Source organism: Sorex araneus, chromosome 1, assembly GCF_027595985.1.
Source record: "Sorex araneus isolate mSorAra2 chromosome 1, mSorAra2.pri, whole genome shotgun sequence".
Lineage (NCBI taxonomy): Eukaryota > Metazoa > Chordata > Mammalia > Eulipotyphla > Soricidae > Sorex > Sorex araneus.
In genome coordinates, this window is record NC_073302.1 from 315,399,920 (window position 1) to 315,420,067 (window position 20,148).

Here is a 20,148-nt window from a genome sequence, read left to right on the forward strand (position 1 = left end):
TTTGCCTTGCACGTGGCTGACCCGGTTTCGATCCCCAGCATCCCATATGGTTCCCTGGAACCACTGGGAGTCATTCCTGAGTGCAAAGCCAGGAATAAACCCTGAGTATCTCCGTATGTGACCCAAAAAGCAATAAATAAATACATAAATAAAGGCTGTTTTTAAAAAATGACCATATTTTATTTTCAATGTCTATTTTGTTGGTGTTACATATTACTTAAACTGTCATTCAGTGAATTTTAAATTAATGTACATGATGAGTTGCATCATCTCACTGATATACTATTTCTTGGATTTTAGGGCTATTTAGATCAAGAAGGCAATCCAATGGGATTTGCTGGATTGGTTTCACATTTGCATTACCATGAGCCTTCAAATCTTGTTTTTGTCCATTTTTTGGTGAGAGGACTTTTTCATAATCTCTGTCAGCCAACCATAAAAGGTAAAATCAATGTTTTGTGTTTATAATCTTAAAATAAAAATAGGCTAATATGAAGCTAAGCCATACAGGAATGTATTTCCTTCAGAGACAAGCTATTATTTAGATAGTTTAGAAATTCCAAGCTAGATACACTTAAGTATAATAGATTATATGAGAAGAAGTCATATTTTGTGGACTGGTTTGAAAATGTCCACATCGGAGAGGTAATCATAAACAGCACATAAGAGACATGATCATAAAACGCTTTAGAGAAAGCAACTTATCAACTAGGATTGAACCATGAGGAAAGCCTTGTGGCCAGAAGACGCAGTCTCTGTTTAGGGTCACAATGGGGGAGAATAGAGGCAGTCCAGTGTAGTTTGGTGTGAGGTTACTATTATTTTGACAGTAGATTTGATTGTGGTAATAGAAATTTGAAAAGTTTTAAACCTATTTGTAAAAAATTGTCACTACAGTTTTTCAAAAGACAAGAGGTAATAGTGTAAACATGTCATTCTAGTTGCTTTATTTGTCACAAACTTTTGGTTTTCATGAAGTGAAATGCAGTGCTTAATTTGTAAGCACCGCAGTATGAGAGAAACACAACTTATGAAATTAACTACAGCATACATTGTCTTATAGGCACAAAATCTTTTTCTCAAGATGTCATGGAAGAGCTGGTTTTAGTATTGTCCCATCTGTTTGGAAGACGCCACCTCCCAGCAAAGTTCCAAGAGGGTGATCACGTGTTTTTTCAATCAAAGGTAACATTTTTTGATTTTGATCATTTTATAATTAAGATAATCTCTATCTCCTCAAAATTATTCAACAGTGGTGGAATTTTGTTAATGCAGGATTAATTTGATTTATAGAATAATAATTTGTTCTCTGTAATTTAGGTTATTTTAACCCACAATATAAATCTTATCAAATGGTCAAATGCTTTGAAGAAAATAGAATTACAATTTTCTTCTCATGTTTTCAATTTGATTTTGTGAAATACTAGAATTAAGCAATTCAAGAAAAAAATATTGAGATAACTATAGGAGCCACAGCAGTAGTACAGTGGGTAGGGTTCATGCCTTGCAGTGGCTGACCTGGGGTTGATCCCTGGAACCTCATATGGTATTCCAAGCATCACCAGGAGTGATCACTGAGTGCAAAGCTAGGACTAAGCCCCGCTTACCACCTAGTGTGTCCCCAAATTGTTTTTAAAAATTGAGTTAATTTTACATTATAGTAAGTAATAGTCCTCATCACTGAATCTACAGTTTATTTAGGATCTCCTGTAGTTGTCTAATATGGTGTCTGAAAATAGTATTCATTTACTTTTTTAATTTTTGCATAATTGTTATAGCCAAGACTTTACTATATGTTCAATAACAGTGATGAGTGCAAAAATCCTTGTCTTGTTCCTAACAATCACTGCCACTGTATCACTGTTGTCTCGTTGCTCATGGATTTGCTCGAGCGGGCACCAGTAATGTCTCCATTATGAGACTTGTTACTGTTTTTGGCAATCGAATACGCCACGGGTAGCTTGCCAGGCTATGCTGTGCGGGCTGGATACTCTCGGTAGCTTGCTGGGCTCTCCGTGATTTTTTCCAATTATGATGCAAGCTAAGTAAAAATTAGTTCCTAGAAATTAATTTAATAAATAAGTTGAAATATATAGATCAGAAACTGTGAGTAATTGTTAAAAAATACTGGACACAAGGAAATAGGAAAATATTTCATGTTTATTGATGTGAAGGATTGGTACTTGTGATGAACATCCTACCCAAAGCATATAAATTTTATGCAATTACTATTACAATTCTTATAGTATTTTAAGGACATAGAAAAGTTACTACAGTAATTACTATAGTAATAAAGTAATCCACAGTCCTAGATAGAAAAAGCAATCTGACAAAAATGAATACGGGAGACATCACAGTTCTTGACTTTAAACTATATAATAAATCTATAATGATCAAAACAGTGTGGTGCAGAATAAACAGACCTTCAGACATGGAACAGTTTTGAGAACCAAAGAGATAAACTGTTCTATATACATGCAGTTAATTTACAGCATAAGAGCTGGAAATCATGAGCAGCTTTGTAATTTTGTATCATAATGATTCAATTTTTAAAATAAGAAGAGGCATCTTTAATAAAAGCTGCTTAGCCAGACTGTTTGTGTGCAAACATGTGCATTCATGAGTCTCTCTCTTTCTGTGTGTGTATGTGTGTGCTTGTGAAATGTGGACCATCATGCATAAGGATCTATCCAAAATGGATTAAAATAATAAATTTAGACCCAAGTCTAAAAAAAATATCAAAAATACAGTCCCGTGATATTGGCTTTAGAAATTTCTTCAGTAGTTTAGCTCTACTGCAAAAGAAAACAAGAAAAATTAGTATTACTTCAAAATAGAAAGCTTCTGCAATGTGCAAAAAACTATCATTAAAAAAAAGATATCCTACTGAATGGGAGAATATATGTGCTCCACACTATACTTCTTACATTGTGTCACAAAATGCAACAGTCACAAAATCCAACTATAGTAACAATTAAAAACATCAAAACTGTGAAGAAAAGCTGAACTTCTCCAAAGAAGACACATAGAATGACCAGTAGGCAACTGAAAAATATTCTGCGTTTGTATCTAGAAGTTATACTCTTTGCTATTTGTCCAGAGGACACAGAAACATTAATATGAAAAGATATATGAATAGCTATATAGGGTTCATTGAAGTGATATTTACAGTAGGCAAGATCTAGAAGCAACTAAGTACCCAATTACGGATGAGTGGATAAAGAAGTTTTTGTGGGGCCAGAGAATAGTACAGTGGGTAGGATATTTGCATTGTATGTGACTGACTCTGGCTCAGTACCTGACATCCTACATGATCACCTGAGTAAAGCCAGGAGTGATCCCTGAGTGAAGAGCCTGGATTAATCTCTGAGAGCATGTCTCGGTATGACCCCAAAACAAATGACAAAAATGTTGTGGCATTTATACATAATGGAGTGCTATAAGAAGAGATGAAGTGTTTTCTTTTGGGGCGTCATGCTAAGTGAAATAAGATAGAAGGAGAAAGATAGATATGGAATGGTTTCATTCATAGACAAAACAAAGAAAGGAATAGAATAATTCAAAGGAAAAAAATCCTAAAGTGGGTCAACAGACCTAAAATTACCTAAAGAGGTTGGAGTGGAAGGAAAGAGATCTCTGGATTGTGGTCGAAAAATATTGGCATTTTGGTATTGGGTGTGGTGTGGTAGAATAGCACCTAGAAAATATGAACAGTTATACTCTTGCAAATCACTGTTACCTAAATTAGATAAAATCTTTAATATGAGAGATAATATCATTTTGTGACAAAAAATATGTTTCAAAACATAAATAAATTTTATTTGAATTTAACAGATGAATAAATGAAATAATCATCTTGAATATATAGATAACTATACAATTATATTGTATTTTTTGATTTTTTTTCACAGGTTTGGTTTGATAGGAAGTATGTAGATCTAGCAAAAAAAAATTTTGTGTTTTGGATGTTCTTTATCATGTCCTTTATGATTTAGGTTTTCCTGGAAGATCTCCCTGAGGATTTTAATGCTGCTTTAGAAGAGTATAACGAGGGTGTTACAAAGGATTTTGCCTCCTTTCTACTAATTGTTTCCAAATTAGCTGATATGAAGCAGGAATATAAACTTCCATTGTCAAAAATAGGCAAGTGAACTTTTGCATCATTGTAAGAAAATGTAAAGAATAAGTAGTTTTCCCTAAAATTATCTTATTTTAGAGGTTTAGGTTCATGAAAAGATGGGTTCACTCAGGACTAGGAAGACACCTTCACTTTTCAAACAAAGAAATTGTGATTATTAGAAATTAAAGGGACAAGGGAAGGGTTTCCAAAACAAGTGCAAGAGGAAAGTATCCCTATACTTCCTGTCAGAGAGGCAGGACAGCCCAGATTAAATTTGAGGGTGCAGGAGACAAATAAGGCATGTGTGCAATGCAGAGATTGTATAAGCAGGAAGAGCTTATTTTGTCCCAGAGAAGTATCTAAAGCAATTGAATTTAAAAAGTAAATAAAAGGGCAAGAGAAACTGTATCTCATGATGATTCAATAAAAAAAAAGTCTTTTTTAAGGGGCAAGGAACAAAGTAGAGACATTAGTAACCGTCTTAATAAATGTTTGGCTTACAACTGAGTTTGGAAAATGAAATAAGAATATCCATAAACTAGTCGGTATTCCCACCAGCAGTGTAGAAGGGACCCTTTCTCCCCACATCCTCTCCAACAGCAGTTGCTTTTGTTCTTTTGGATGTGTGCTAGCCTCTGTGGTGTGAGGTGGTATCTCGTGGTTGTTTTGATCTGCATCTCCCTGATGATTAGTGATATAGAGCACTTTTTCGTGTGCCTTTTGGCCATTTGTATCTCTTCCTTGGGAAAGTTTCTGTTCATTTCTTCGCCCCATTTTCTGATGGGGTTGGGTGTTTTCTTCCTGTAGAGTTCAATCAGTGCTTTATATACCATTGATATCAACCCCTTATCTGATGGGTATTGTGTAAATATCCTTTCCCATTCTGTGGATAGTCTTTGTATTCTGGTCACTGTATCTTTTGCGGTGCAGAAGCTTTTTAGTTTAATGTAGTCCCATTTGTTTATGTCTGTTTCCACTTGGTTGGCCAGTTGCATGTCATCTTTGAAGATACCTTTATCTTCAATATCGTGAAGGATTTTGCCAACCTTGTCTTCGATGTACGTTATGGCTTGTGGTCTGATGTTGAGGTCTTTAATCCATTTTGATCTGACTTTTGTGTATGGTGTCAGGTCGAGGTCTAAGTTCATTCTTTTGCATGTGGTTGTCCAGTTGTGCCAGCACCATTTGTTAAAGAGGCTTTCCTTGCTCCACTTCACATCTCTTGCTCCCTTATCACATTGCTAGCAATGTCCTCCTTAAAGTCTGTTAGGACTTGTTTTATGTATTTAGCTGGTCGCTAATTAGGTGCCTATACGTTTAAGAGTGTGTGTTGTACATATCCCTTGATAAATAGGAAGTGACCCTCGATGTCCATTCTGATCTTTTTCAACCTGAAATCTACGTTGTCAGATACTAGTATGGCCACCCTAGCTTTTTTGAGGGAGTTGTTTGCTTGCAGGATTGTTTTCCATCCTTTGACTTTGAGTCTGTGTTTGCTCTGACTGTTCAGGTGTGTTTCTTGTAAGCAGCAGAATGTTGGGTTTTGTTTCTGAATCCATTTTGCCACTCTATTTCTTTTAATTGGTTTAGGCCATTGACATTGAGAGAGATTATTGTCATGGGATTTTGTGTCATCTTTCTGTGGGGATTGTTGTTCTTGTAGGGTTTTTCCTTGTCTTACAAAAGCCCCTTTAGTCCTTCTTTTAAGGTTGGTTTTGAGTGTATGAAGTTCCTTAGTTGTTGTTTATCCATGAAATTGTGTATGGTTCCTTTGAGTTTGAGTGAGAGCTTAGCCGGATAAAGTATTCTTGGTGAGGTGTTCATTTCATTGAGTTTTTTCACTATATCCCACCATTGTCTTCTGGCTTGGAGGGTTTCCTCTAATAAGTCTGCTGTGAATCTAAGGGGTACTCCCTTGTATGTGATTTCTTTTTTTGACCTTGCTGCTTGCAGTATCATATCCCTGTTCATGCCATCCATCATTCTGACTATGATGTGTCTTGGAGTCTCTTTATTAGGGTCCCTTCTAGCTGGCACCCTTCTGGCTCCTAGGATCTGAACATCTGTCTTATTCAGCTCTGGGAACTTTCCAGCAATGATTTTTTTAACTGTGACTTTCTCATTAGGATTGCCTCCCTGTCCTTCTAAAACTCCAATGATTCTTATGTTATTTCTCTTGGCATCATCCCCTAGGTCTCTGATTCACCCTAGAGCTATTTTAAGATCTTTTTCAATTGTTTGTTGTAGCCTTTGGTATTTCTGTTGCTCATCTTCAAGGTCACTAATTCTCTCTTCAGCTGCAGCCATTCTGCTGTTAAGGGCTCCAACTGTGTTTTTTATTTCGTCTACTGTGTCTTTTATTCGTGATATTTCTGAATGTAGCTTTCCTATTTCTGCTCTCATTTCTTCCCGTAATTTCTTCTCTGACTGCTCCACCATTTCTTTAAGTTCTATGAACATTCTCAGAATTTCTTCTCTGAATTCTTTATCAGAGAGATCACATTTGTGGGAAACTCCTGAAGAGGTTTCTGGACTCTTTTCTTCGTCCTCTCCTTGCTGTGGAGATTTGTGCTGTTTCTTCATGATGTCATGGTTGTATGGAGGTGGAACCTTCCCGTTCACTAAAGCTAATCTCTCTTTTCCTGAGTTTTCGATGTTTTGGTGTAATTGGAGTAGGCTAGTGGTTAATTTAGTGTTTTGTGTGTGAGGTAACGGGATATCTCCACAAAGTTAGTTAATGGGGATTGCTATGTCTGTCAAGTATACTGCGGTGCTTACGCTCCTGGCGACCACACCCACTAGCAAAGAGGCCACGCCCTGTTTGGCCATTGACCAAGGAAGGTCAGGGAGGAAGAGAGGCGTACCTGGATGAGGAAGCAGGAGACCTACGCTGAGCTTCGGAGAGGGGCGGAGTCCCTTTCTGCTGGACACTGGCTGGAGATGGGTCCGGGGGCCGCACGCACTGTGCGCAAGCACCGACGGCTGGGAAGCTCAGGGGAAGGAGGGTAGTAATTTTTTGCTTTCAATATCCCCTATCATCATCAATTAAAAAAAAAGTCAAGGAGTTTGAGCATGTAGTTTCCTGGGTCCTGTTAAGTGGGAAGCACGTGAACAAAGGAAGAATTAGCAGTGGAACCCTGGAGTATCCTTCAGGAAGCAATAAGAAAACATGTTATGGGGCCGGAGAGATAGTACAGCAGATAGGGCGTTTGCCTTGCGCACGGCCAGCCTGAGCTCAATCCCCAGCATCACATATAGTCCTCTAAACACCGCCAGGAGTAATTCCTGAGTGCAGAACCAGGAGTAACCCCTGAGCATCACTGGGTGTGGCCCAAAAAGAAAGAAAAAGGAAAGGTGATTTTTTTTTTCCTGTTGAAACTTAGAGCCCTAGTTTGAGGTGCAATTTGGTGCTTTGTACCAGCATGAATGGAAAAAACAAATGCCTCTAATACAGCATGCTCAGATCAAGTGCTGCTAGTGGCTACTTAGAATACCTAGCTTAGAAAGATTCCTAGTCCCAGGGCTCAAGAGATGGCACTTGCCCTGCGCCAGCCATCCCCAGTTCAATCCGTGGCATCACAGACAGGAGGATATTCCTGAGCACAGACCCAGAAGTAAACTGTGAGCACTGCTGGATGGAAAGAGAAAGAAAGCAAGGAAAGAAGGGAGGGAAAGAGGAAGGAGAGAAAGGAGAGAGGAAGGGGAAGGGAGAGAAGAGAATTGAAAAGTCCAAATTCAATTGAAAAAAATAGTAAGTAATAACAATAATGCTTTTTCTTTGAAAGTATGTAATTTATATTTCATCCTTATTTTAATATGTGGCATTTTATACATAAGTTATCTGATTTAGTCTACTATGGTGTAAGAGTTAAATTCAATTTCTCTTACAGTATGATACAGTGTGAGTGTGTAAGGTTTTACTATTTCACTAATGGAAAAACTAACCTTTCTTTTCCGGTCAGATTTCTCAGGGAAAGAATGCGAGGATTCCCAGCTGGTGTCGCACCTGATGAACTGCAAAGAGGGAAAAGTGGCTATTTCTCCATTTGTTTGTCTCTCTGGGAACACCGATAGTGTTCTGCTTCGACCAGCAACTTCAGACAATGTAAGTGGAAAATGTAGTTTATTAATAAGCAGTGTTTCAGGGGCCGAGAGGTAGTAAATTTGTACTCGGCCAACCAGGGTTCAGTCCATAGCATCCCATATGGTCCCGTAAGAACTGTCAGGAGTAATTCCAGAGTACAGAGCTGGAGTAAGTCCTTTGCTTTGCAGGGTAGTTGGCCCACAAACAAACATGAAATAAAATGGTGTTTCCAAAAGAATGGGTTTATATTTGTTGCCATTTTTTTTTAGTCACCATAAATTTACAAAGTTCTTCATGATTGGGTTTCAAGAATACAGTGTTTCAACACCCTTCCCTTCACCAAGGACCCTGCCCCCCAACACATTTGCCTTCTTCTACCTACCAGTCTGCTTCAACAGGAGACTCTTTACTTGTGTGTGTGTGTGTGTGTGTGTGTGTGTGTGTGTGTGTTTGCACTGTGGTTTATGAATGGATACTTTTCTCCACCATAGATATTGCTCACTCTCTGTCCTATCTCCGGGTCCCCTCAATTTTTCTAGTCGTTCTTGGTTTAGAAAAGGGATTGGCATTTTCCAAATTGAAAATAAATGTTATAAAAAGTCCAGGTTTTTGTTTTGTTTTGCTTTGGGGGCTCACACCCCGTGATGCTCAGGGGTTGCTCTTGGCTCTGCACTCAGAAATAACTCCTGGCAGTGCTTGAGAATCTTATGGGATGCTGAGGATCAAAACTGGATTGGCCGCATGCAAGGCAAATGCCTGACCCACTGTACTATCACTCTGGCCCTAAGTCCAGGTTTAATGATGTTCTTGAGTCCAGTAGGATTCCAAGTGCTCATGGTTTGCCAGTGGGACCCTGCTCCATTATACCGAACACCCAGCGGATTCCCCTTTCCTTCAGGGTTTGAAAACTCCAGGGAGACAGACAGGCTTGCTATGAGAGAACTTCTAATATTGTCTTCAGGGTTTCACATTTTCACTGTAGATGCTGTAAACCCCATTTAAATTTTGCATCTCAGGGGATTGAGAGACTTTTAAAAATGAAACATATTTGGAAGAGCTGGGATAATCCATTTGAATGTAATAAGCCTGTAGAAATTTAATTTCTATTTTAATACAAAATTTGAAGAACGACATAAATTTTGTCACATTCAATGTCATGGATTGCCATTGATGTCTAGTAGGTTACAAAGTTTCATGTCTCTCTTATAAAATGGTTCACTATCACTTAAAATCATTTGGAAAAACTATATTGACCCTTTTACATGAAGACTTTTGTTTCTCATACTAAACTTTATTTGATTAAAGTAATAGAGATATGGATGTTGATTTGTTAAAATAAATCATTGCATACGTTAAAAAAAAAGGAGGACCAGAGATAGAAAAAAAGGTATTTACTTCCATGTGGCAAGTCTCAGTTCAAATTCCTAGCACCGCATATGATCCCCTAAGCCCTGCCAAGAGAGAATCCTGAGCACAGAGTCAGGAATAAACCCTGAGCACTTCTGGCTGTAGTCCAATTTCCTCACCCAAAATGGAGGGCGAGGTAGATAGCTCAAAGTACTGGAGCATTGTGCTTTGCATGCAGGAGCCCGGACTTTAATCCCTGGAACCACAAAGTCCCCTGAGCAACACTCTAAAGTAGGACTCCAAAAAGCAATGAACATTACCCCAAACTCCCCGAAAATGTATAAAACCGAATAAAAATAGCAGTGGACTGGAGCTATAGAATAGCAGGTAAGGTGTTTGCCTTGCACGTGGCCAGTCCGAGTTTGATTTAATAGAAATATTATAAAATTAAATATAAGTTAATAAAGTTTTCATGATTTATATAAACTATATGTATTATATAACTTCTGATTTTGTCCAGTTAATATGCCTCAAATCACCAGCAATTCATCATCAGAATATATTTTTATGTTTCAATGAACTAATAAAGATAGACTTCATTTTCAGTTTCATTGAATTCAAATAATAAGAAGCAAGTTGGTTTTTCAAAGTTCTTTCTTTTAACTTTGTACCTGTTTTGTTTTGGTTTTGGGGTCACACCTGGCAGTGCTCAGGGTTTACTCTTGGTTCTGTAAACAAAGATTACTTCCGATGAGCTGGTGTTGGACTTAATGGGGTGGTGCCAGGGATTAAAACCCAGTTAACACCCTAATCCCACTCTCTATGAGTCCTTACCTGGTCCTTAAAGTCATTCATTTTAACAACAGGATAGCAATATTGTCCTTGATTGCTACTCTTTATACTTCGCCTCCAAGGAAGTTTGAATCTTAGTGAGTTAGAGGAGAGCTATATGTATTGGTTTTTAACCTTAGGGAAGAGAATTCATGAGAAAGGATTTCTTTTCATTTTTTACTAAAGGGCACATTGGTAATGTAAATTGGAGATCCATACTCCAGTGTTTGTCTGAAGTCCCCTGAGACTAGCTCTGTAAGAATTTATCCCACTCCCCTTGTTGCATAAAGCCCCATGTGAGTTATGTCATAATGAGTTGGATTTTTTGATTGGAGAGTAAATATAACGGATAAGGCTCTTGCCTTACATGTGGTTGACCTACTTTTGACCTACTTAGCACCACTATGCCCCACCCCCAGCCCTCTAAAAGTAATTCTTAGTCACAGAGCCAAGAGTAATCCCTGAACACTGCCAGTGGCCCCAAACAAAAAAAAAACAAAACTAAGTTGCCTTTGAATAATGTAGTTATGGCAGAGATACAATAAGTACTTTTATTCCTTGTTTCACTGTCCTGTAATACTATTCATATGTACATGCATACTATAAAAACTCATAGATAAAATTCTGTAGCATAAAACTAAACATTCAGTAACTGTATGCTACTTTTTGTTTTGCTTTATTTTGTTTGTCTTTCCTCTTTCCCTAGGCTATCCACCCTGCCAAACTTAATGTATTAATTTCTTCCTTTAAAAAAAGTCTAAAAATTGGGGCTGGAGCAATAGCACAGCGGGTAGGGTGTTTGTCTTGCACACGGGCAGCCCGGGTTTGATCCTGAGCATCCCATATCATCCCCTAAGAACCGCCAGGAGTAATTCCTGAGTGCAGAGGCAGGAGTAACCCCTGATAATAGCCGGTGTGACCCCAAAAGTTAAAAAAAACCAAAAAACATTAAAAATAAACTGGTTTTGTAGTTTTTTAATTTCACAACATGATTTTTAAAAACTATATTCTGTAATGTTCTTTCATATAGTGATGTGGGACTATTTTATACTTTATTACATCCCAGTATTTCATAGCACAAATTTATCTATTCTTTTAATGTATTTTTAAAAAAAATTTTAGTGTAACAATATTATATGAGCAATAGGCCCGCTGTGAATGTTTTTGCACACACGAACAAAAATTTTCTTTGAGTGTAAATCTTCTAAAATTTAGTGGAAAAGGCTTTTTTAGGTCTTAGTGGAATTACTATATTCCAAGAATTTCTAATAAGAAAATTTGAAACTAACACCAAGTAGTTTTCATCATCATGATCATGAAATCCCATTAATCACCAATTTCCTCGGGGGGGGGGGGGGGGGGGAAGGGGAGCTCAGTAACTTCTCATTTCCTCCTTTCCCTGAGATCTTAGAAGTCTATCTCGACTGGGCCCTCCCAATGATGTCCCACTGGGGGCTCTTTCAGGGCCAGGGGAATGAGATCCAGCTTGTTACTGGTTTTAGCATATGAATACACCATGGGAAGCTTGCAAGGCTGTCCCATGGGGGCAGGAAACTCTCAGAAGCTTGCCAGTTTCTCCCAGAGGGAGAAGTAGGCTACAAGATATCTCTTCTGAGAGCTTGCTTTTAAGTCTCTCTCTGGATGTTGGCAGTTGATGGGATTACACACACCTGCCGGTACATTCATGCATGAGGCCTGTCTGAACCTGTGGAGAGGGGCCTCGAGCATGGCTGTAGCAAGGTTCTGGTGGTCTTCGGCTGCCTGGAGCTCTGCTCGGGGTGAGGAGGGATGTTGGAGCCCATTCCCTCCAAGGGGCCCCAAGGAAGACAGCCCAGCGTGTGGACAAGAGACTCTCTTTTGACTAAGATCAAGTGTAGTATATGTTCTTATCAGTTTAAAGTAGTTTTATCAATTGTATATCTCATTAGCATTATAATTGAGTGTCTATTAACCCTTTAGTTTTCAAAAACAAAATAATACACACGGCTAACTATTTGTTAATTGCTTTGGTCTTTCCTTCCTTTTTATTTGGGTATTAAATGCCAAAGAGATTGAAGTTGCCCTCCAGCTGAATTCTTCTTGTGGCAACCTTACTAAGAATTCAGCAGATCTATTTCCTACACTGGTTAGAATACTGGTAAAATTTTTAATTGGTTCATTTTTTCTAGTGAGTGTGTTGGGTGGTAGAAATTGCCATGAAAATGCTGTGGGGGTAACAGAGCTTATAGTTGCAAACTAGCTTATGAAGGAACCGCCAGTTCATTGCATAAGACAGTCTCTTTTTTCACCTTAAGGATGGTGCTTTAAAATTACAACTACAAAGCAAAATAAACTTTAAGAAATGGTTTACATGCTTAAAATAATTTGTTAGATTTATGAACATGTCTTATGAGTGAAAACATTAAGAGAAGTTTTATTTCTTTAGGTCATTCTGCGCACAGTTAATATCAGTTACTCTCAAGCTCCTTTGCTTAAAAAACACAAAGTTGATAGCCAAGGAAGAATAATGCCCCTTAATTCTTATGCACTTGATTTTTATAAGCATGGATCCTTAAAAGGAATAGCTCAGGACAACAGGTATGTTTTATCTGTCTCCATCTTTCTCTATTTTCTCTCTTTTATTTTCAACTGTAATTGTCACATTTATCCTCCATCTATTTTTAACTCCATGTCTGCCTTCATGGTTTTGTACATATCTTTAATTCTAAAGTTCATTTTTATACCCAACTTTAGCTCTTATAACTTGAATGTAATGATTTTTTTTTTTACAAAGCCAATTCAAATTTTGAGTCAAACAGACAGGAATTTTTTTCCTCTGGACTGCAAAAAAGAAAGAATAGTAAATCTATATATGCTTGTTTACCCGCAAAATCTTGGGACTTATTCTGGCTCACCTGACATAAAGATCTACTGGGCAGATAAAAAAAATATTTGCACACACACATGCACATATTTTTATTTCTTATTTTTCTTTTTATTCAGGATTAGATATTTAAAAACTGAATAATGTCGTGTTCTATATCACCTGAGTAGTGTGTAAAATTCATATAAATTACACATACATAACAAGAGAACATAACAATTTTTCAGCCCTTTGGCAAGAAAATTATCTTCAAAACTAGCAAACAGGGATAAATCTTCTTGGAGATTTACCAGGGAATGGATAAATTGTCCTAAATTGTCAATGAACCCATTGATATGGGAATAGGCATTTTCTCACACAAGTGAGGAATTCAATATGCATTTTCCATAAAATTTTAACTATCATTATTGAAGCATTTAAAAGTTCTTACATTTAAAAACAAGTTCTTACATAATTGAGTAGTGTTGATAGTTTATAAAAATGACTCATTATTTTGCATAAAGAACTGTGATATTTGAAAAGAATTAATAATTTTCTTCTGAGTTTCTAGCTCCATTAATCCTACTGACCTTTATTTCCTACTTTGTTTTTTCTCATGAGAGGTCCAGCCTCCTGCATTTATCAATTCTTTATTTTTGTAAAATATGTGTTCTTGAATTCATAATTATCATTCTCAAGTTTAAACTATCATCTTGTAATCTGGCATAAATGATTATTATAAATGCATTGTGACAGATAAACATGATCTGTTATTTCCAAGGCAAAATTTAGAAATAAGAGTATTAATACTTTTTAAGCTATTAATTTTCAAAATGTTGCTTTCCCTAGGATAAATGAAGGAGATGCTTATTTGCTGTTGAAAGATTTTATGCTCACCATTAAAAGTATCAGGTGGGTTATGTATTTTAAGTACTAATATTAGAGACAGAGAGATAGTACACTGGGTAAGTTCCTTGCCTTGCACACAGCCCACCAGGGTTCTATCCCAGGTAAAACATATGTTCCCCCAGCAGAGCTAGGAGTGATTCCTGGGCACAGAACCATGAGTAAGCCCTAAGCCCAACTCTGTGTGGCCCATTAACTAAACACCAAAACAAATTGAACAAACAAAAATAAATATCAAAGTTTTAAAATGTGATTATTTGAAAATAATTAAGCACACACTGAAATGGACCTTTGAGCTTCAAAGATTCTAATTTCAGCTCCTCAAAAGCTAAAGAACTTTCTTCAACATTGTCTTTTTATTTTTGTAAACTAATTAATTCTATTATCCCATTTGACCTAAAATTCTGATCAAATGGGGGCCTAAGTGGTGGAACAGTGGTTAGGAGCTTGCTTTACACACAGACCTCTGGGTCTCATTGGGAATGATCCCTGAATACAGAGCCAGGAATAATCCCTGAACATCTCTGGGTGTGGCCCCCAACAAACAAAAACAAACCCCAAATATTCTGATCAGATCAGGTACTATGTGCCAAGAAACAGTAATATTCTAAAACCTCTTCAATTCCTAAACTCAATATCCTCAGTTTTTACAACTAGTCTGTGTTAAATACATGATACTGCACAAACTCCTTTACATAACTCGAAGCTTCTGTATATAAACTCTGGTTTATAACCACTTACATATTTTATTACTTGATGTGTCCAATATTTTCACTAGACTGTATCTAAGAGATATCTGTACTGGTTTCTTGATTCTAATTTTACATAGCCCCCTGGGGATTCTATCAATTCTACTAACCTTAGGGTCTTTCAAAATTTTCAAATGTTCTAGATGTTTCTAGAACATCTAGACTTGCTTGATGAAATGTCCTCTTTTCTAAAGTCTGATTTCCTTTATTTCTTGTGGGTGTTTCTTTACCTAATATTTAAAGTTATAAACACATAACATATGGGTACTTTGTGAAGGCTTTGTTAATTTTGGTGTTCTTGTTGATAGGTCACTGCTATCTAATTTTTTTAATCTAACATTTATCAGACTCACATGGAATTTTTAGTTTGGAAATGCTAGCACAGAAGTGATCTACTTTGTTCATCTGGGATATTCATGGGCATTGCTCCTAGAATGGCTCTTCAAGAAAATATGGAAACCATGATTGAATCTCATAAATTGGATCTAGAAAACCATCCACCTACCTACCCAATACTTCTAAGTATTGAGGTACTATTGACTGGAGAAATGTGTCTGGGCAATTGAGATAGAATCATTAAACATACATACTTCTTGCCTTTAAAAGTCTTACGAGAGAAACTGACCTGCAGATATTACAAAGGTAGAAAGTGCTAAGGATGATAGCTAAAGGCTGTCTGATTCAGATTTGAATTTTTTTGGAAAACACACCCAGTGATATTCAGGAGATACTCATGGCTCTGTACTCAGGAATTACTCCCAGCAGTGTTTAAGATGCTGAGGATCAAACCCAGTTTGGCCTCATGTAAGTTTCTCTTCTGCCCCATGTTTGGATTAGTGATGGATTAATTTTCATGTATTCATGAGAGTCAGGAACAATTAATTCTTAAAATAGTATTCTCAAATGTGATTTTTTAAAAACTGAGTCTTAAGTTTGAGAATCAGGGAATGATATTTTCAAAGAACACAAATGAGAAAGCATCTGATATGTCCAGGATAAGCTTCAACTTCATTATTGTGGCCTTTATATGGGCATTGTGAGAGGAATGGGGACATGCTGAGATGCTTGAAGTTACTTTATAGATTCTTGGTTATCAGAAATGATCATAATTATTACATGATTAATTTTACATTACTACTTTTACACTGTTAATTTGGGGCTTGATATTCTGTGCATTATATAGATAGTGCAGAAGAGTGACTGTGAGATGAATCAATAATTTATTCATGTGGTAGAGTTGTGTATAATCTATACAGGTGACAGAGATTCCAAGGCTATAAAAGTCATACAACTGAGAGCGAGTGAAGATCCAAATCAAGTAAATGGAAGACTTAATGGAAAAGTTAGAAGCCTTGTTTACTAAGGCTTATAATTTATAATTAAATTTACTTAAGTATTTATTACCCAAGTATTTGGCAGTACGTTTTATGCAGCTGATCAAGAGAATTGAGACTTCTATTTTACTAAAAATAGAAGAAAACACAGAAAAGAAAAGGATATTTAGAAGCTGAGATCCAAAACACTAAGTTAGAATTTACTCATAGCATTTGACATTTGTGTTGAAAAAGTCCAGGAGGAAATGTTGAGTGGTCACAATTATAGGTCTATAATTATGAAAAAATTGCTAGGCAAGATTGGAACTACTTACCCTTTCTATGCTGTTCATTTTAAAGGCTGAAGGCCACACAAAACAAATTATCATAAATTCCCCCTTCCTCTTTTTATCAATGTACTGTGATTTATAATAATGTTAATGATGGTTTCATGCATATATTATTCCAACACCAAACCCGACACTAGACTCCCTCCACCATGTGTCAGGGATTCTTACCCAAATCCTAACAATGAGTCTTAATAGTTTCATAAATTTCTGAGTATTTAGAAGTGAGTTCTTGTTCTCTTTACCATCTCCTGGTTTGGGCATTTTATTCTTTTGGTTTGCTTTGCTGCTTTATTCTTCGCCCCACACAGCAGTTCTCAGGGTTGATTCCTGGCTGTGTGCTCAGGCACGACCCCTAGTGGTGTTTGGAGACCCATACGCAGTGCTAGGAATCCAGTCTGCAGCAGGCAAGGCAAGTGCCGCATCTCCTGTACTCTCAACAGCCTTGCTTTTAGCATTTTCTCAGCACTAAGGTAAAGGAGAATGTAGTGGGTTTCTGCAGATACTGGATGCAATAACGGGTAAAACATATGACTCCAAAGAGATGTGCGGAAAAAAAGAAATGGGTTTTGTGCTGCCGCTCTTGAAAGGAGGAAAGATAAAGGTGTTGAGGAATTCGGTGTTAATAGGCTTGGATGGGCTGGAGTGATAGCACAGCGGGTAGGGCGTTTGCCTTGCATGCGGCCGACCGGGGTTCAAATCCCAGCATCCCATATGTTCCCCTGAGCACGGCCAGGGGTAATTCCTGAGTGCAGAGCCAGGAGTAACCCCTGTGCATCGCCAGGTGTGACCCAAAAGGCAAAAAAAAAAAAAAAAAAAAAAGGCTTGGAGATGCAATATGTGGGATTTGTCTTACTCTATTTTGCACAACACTTTCAGCTAATGGTGTTTCTTCTTAGTGCTCTTCATATTTTGCTAGTGAGGCTTACTTCTTTTACACTTTCAAAATTTTGTTTTATCTTTATTGCCCTTTGTTTTATTTCGTGAAAGCACCATGATTTTCAGAGTTATTCGTATTTGGGTTTTGGCTATAGGACGTTTCATCACTGATCCTGCCACTAGGGTTCTAGTTCCCTCTCTCCCGACCCCTGCCTGCCATCTTAACTAACTTTAAAAGGCACCTTTTTAAGTTTCATTTATTTGGTCTCATGCTTTCAGTGTTTCGAACTCTGTGCTTTGGATAATTAACTCTATCATTCCTTAACACCACCCCTACACATTGACCCTTCCCTCCCATTGCTTCTCATCTGTCTCTTCTCTCCCCCTCTTCACTTCTGTCTTTTGAAGGAAAAGCCTATTCATAATATAGGTTCTCACCAAAATGGGTGCTGTACATAGATGTTTTTATGTTTATTTCCATTTGCAGTGTTTCCTTGCGTGAGCTGTGTGAAGATGAAGAAGACAACGTGGTCTTGGCATTTGAACACCTGAGTGAAACTTACGCAGAAAAATTTAAACGAGTCTGAAGACAAAGTTTATTTAAACCATTCCGAGGCTTTTTTCAGTTCGTATGTGGTGAACCATCTGCTTTTTAAAATTAGAGATGCAAGTATGATGCAAAGGAAAGAGCGAGTGCTTTGGAATCCAAGTTGTGATCAAGTCATTCATGTTCCCTTATGGGTCCTCTTGAATAAACTATTTCATATCTCTGAGTCTGGTTTCACTATAAACTTGAGTAATGATATTGATACCTTAGCTAGTTTCTATGTTGAAAAAATGCAAACATGTTGTACGTGACTAAAGAGTGACTCCTATATTCAAAAATCTAAGAAAATATTTCATTTATGAACATTATCCTTTAGGTGTATGAAAATATTGAGTCTAAAATTATCTACATTTGATTACATGCAGAGAGTCTCTTGCCCGAGTGCCTGGCTGTCTTCCTCAGGGCCTCCTTGGAGGGGATGGGCTCCAGCTTCCCTCTGTACCTATTCACCAGGAGCAGAGCTCCCGGCAGCTGAAGACCTCCGGACCCTAGCCACAGCCATGCTCAAGGCCCTTCTCCACACGTTCTGACAAGCCTCACGCATGAAGGAACCAACAGAGGAACCCAGGTGTTTAAGACCTGGGGTTGAGACTTCCAAAGCTGCCCGGATTCGGACTGGGCCTGCTCTGCCCAGATTTCCAATCTCCCAGTAGCTAGGCGGTCACACCCAGGGACTGCCTCCCGGGCACCATGTAATCCTGTCAACAACCAGCATCCAGGGATTTAAAAGCAAGCTCCCAGAAGCGTGAGGCTGCAAAGCACAAAAAGGCTGTGGGATAGCCTACTTCTCCCTCTGGGAGAACCTGGCAAACTACTGGGAGTTTCCTGCCCACATGGGAGAGCCTAGCAAGGTCCCCATGATGTATTAATATGCTAAAACCAATAACAAGCTGGTCTCATTCCTCTGATCCTGAAAGAGCCTCCAGTACGGCATTATTGGAAGGATGAATAGAGAGAGGCTTCTAAAATCTCAGGGCTTGGATGAATGGAGATGTTACTGAGACTACTCGAGAAATTTGACGATCAATGGGATGATGATGATGATGAATACATAATTTAGATATGTAATCTTTGTTATCGTGTATTTTATGAAATGGAAACTATGGGGCTGGAGTGATAGTACAGCAAGGTAGAGCATTTGCTTTGCACGCGGCTGACCTGGGTTCAATTTCCAGCATCCCATATGGTCCCCTGGGCACTGCCAGGAATAATTCCTGAGTGCAGAGCTAGGAGTATCCCTGTGCATCTCTAAGTGTGACCCAAAAAGCAAAAACAAAAACACAAGCTTATTTAAAATGCTTTTGAAATGTTTTTGTGTAAATTTTGTGATGCTTTATAATAAAATATTGCTGGTATTTGGTATGCACTTATCTAGTGACTGATAACTATAAAGAAATTGAAGTGGATTGATTTATTACAAGACAATAATTGCAATGACTTCTCATTATTTGAGAGGGAAAATCATGTTGATACTGTGCTCATAAGAGGTTTTTTGAAATAACAATTTATCAAAAACTTTAAAATTTATGAAAGTTGGGATCAGAGAGATGTGTGTGATCTCTCTGGGGATGTTGATGAGTCAGGGTAAAGTAAAAATTTTTAAATGTACAACTTAGACAATATGTTTTTTTGGCTGGGAGTTTTGTTCCAGGATCTAGAGATGCAGAAACAAATTTTAGAAAGCCAAAACATGTTGACAAATTAAGACAAAGGAAAATTTTAATAGAAAAATGTAAAATATAAACCAGCAAAAGTTTGAAAATAAGAACATTTCTATACTAACACTATAGCTTGTCAATAATTTAATGGTAGTATAAAGAGGTATCAGGTTCGATTCCTCTGCCCCTCTCGGAGAGCCCGGCAAGCTACCGAGAGTATCTCCCCTGGATGGCAGAGCCTGGCAAGCTACCCGTGGCATATTTGATGTGCCAAAAACAGTAGCAACAAGTCTCACGAAGGGAACATAAAAGGGCTTTGACTTTCTTCCAAAGTCCATGAAAACTGTACACCTGTAAGCAGGCTTTGCATCTGCCTGCTTTGGAAAGGCCATTAATTGCACTGTAGGCAGTGGAGAGGCTGGATGAGGATGAATTAAGTCATTAATGACTATCACCTGGCAGAGC

General features: G+C 37.8%; 1 protein-coding gene across 1 annotated transcript in view; it reads left to right on the forward strand.

Annotated features, from left to right (window-relative positions):
• LOC101556715 (probable ATP-dependent RNA helicase DDX60) overlaps positions 1-18,191 on the forward strand; it is a 93,524-nt gene extending 75,333 nt beyond the window's left edge. The window contains exons 32-38 of the mRNA XM_055139058.1: positions 301-442; positions 1,064-1,185; positions 3,996-4,143; positions 8,083-8,225; positions 12,808-12,959; positions 14,074-14,136; positions 17,906-18,191. Of these exons, the coding sequence (XP_054995033.1) occupies positions 301-442; positions 1,064-1,185; positions 3,996-4,143; positions 8,083-8,225; positions 12,808-12,959; positions 14,074-14,136; positions 17,906-18,005 (870 nt within the window). The 3' untranslated portion in view covers positions 18,006-18,191. The remainder of the gene's footprint in view (positions 1-300; positions 443-1,063; positions 1,186-3,995; positions 4,144-8,082; positions 8,226-12,807; positions 12,960-14,073; positions 14,137-17,905) is intronic.
• The last annotated feature ends 1,957 nt before the right edge of the window (positions 18,192-20,148 follow it).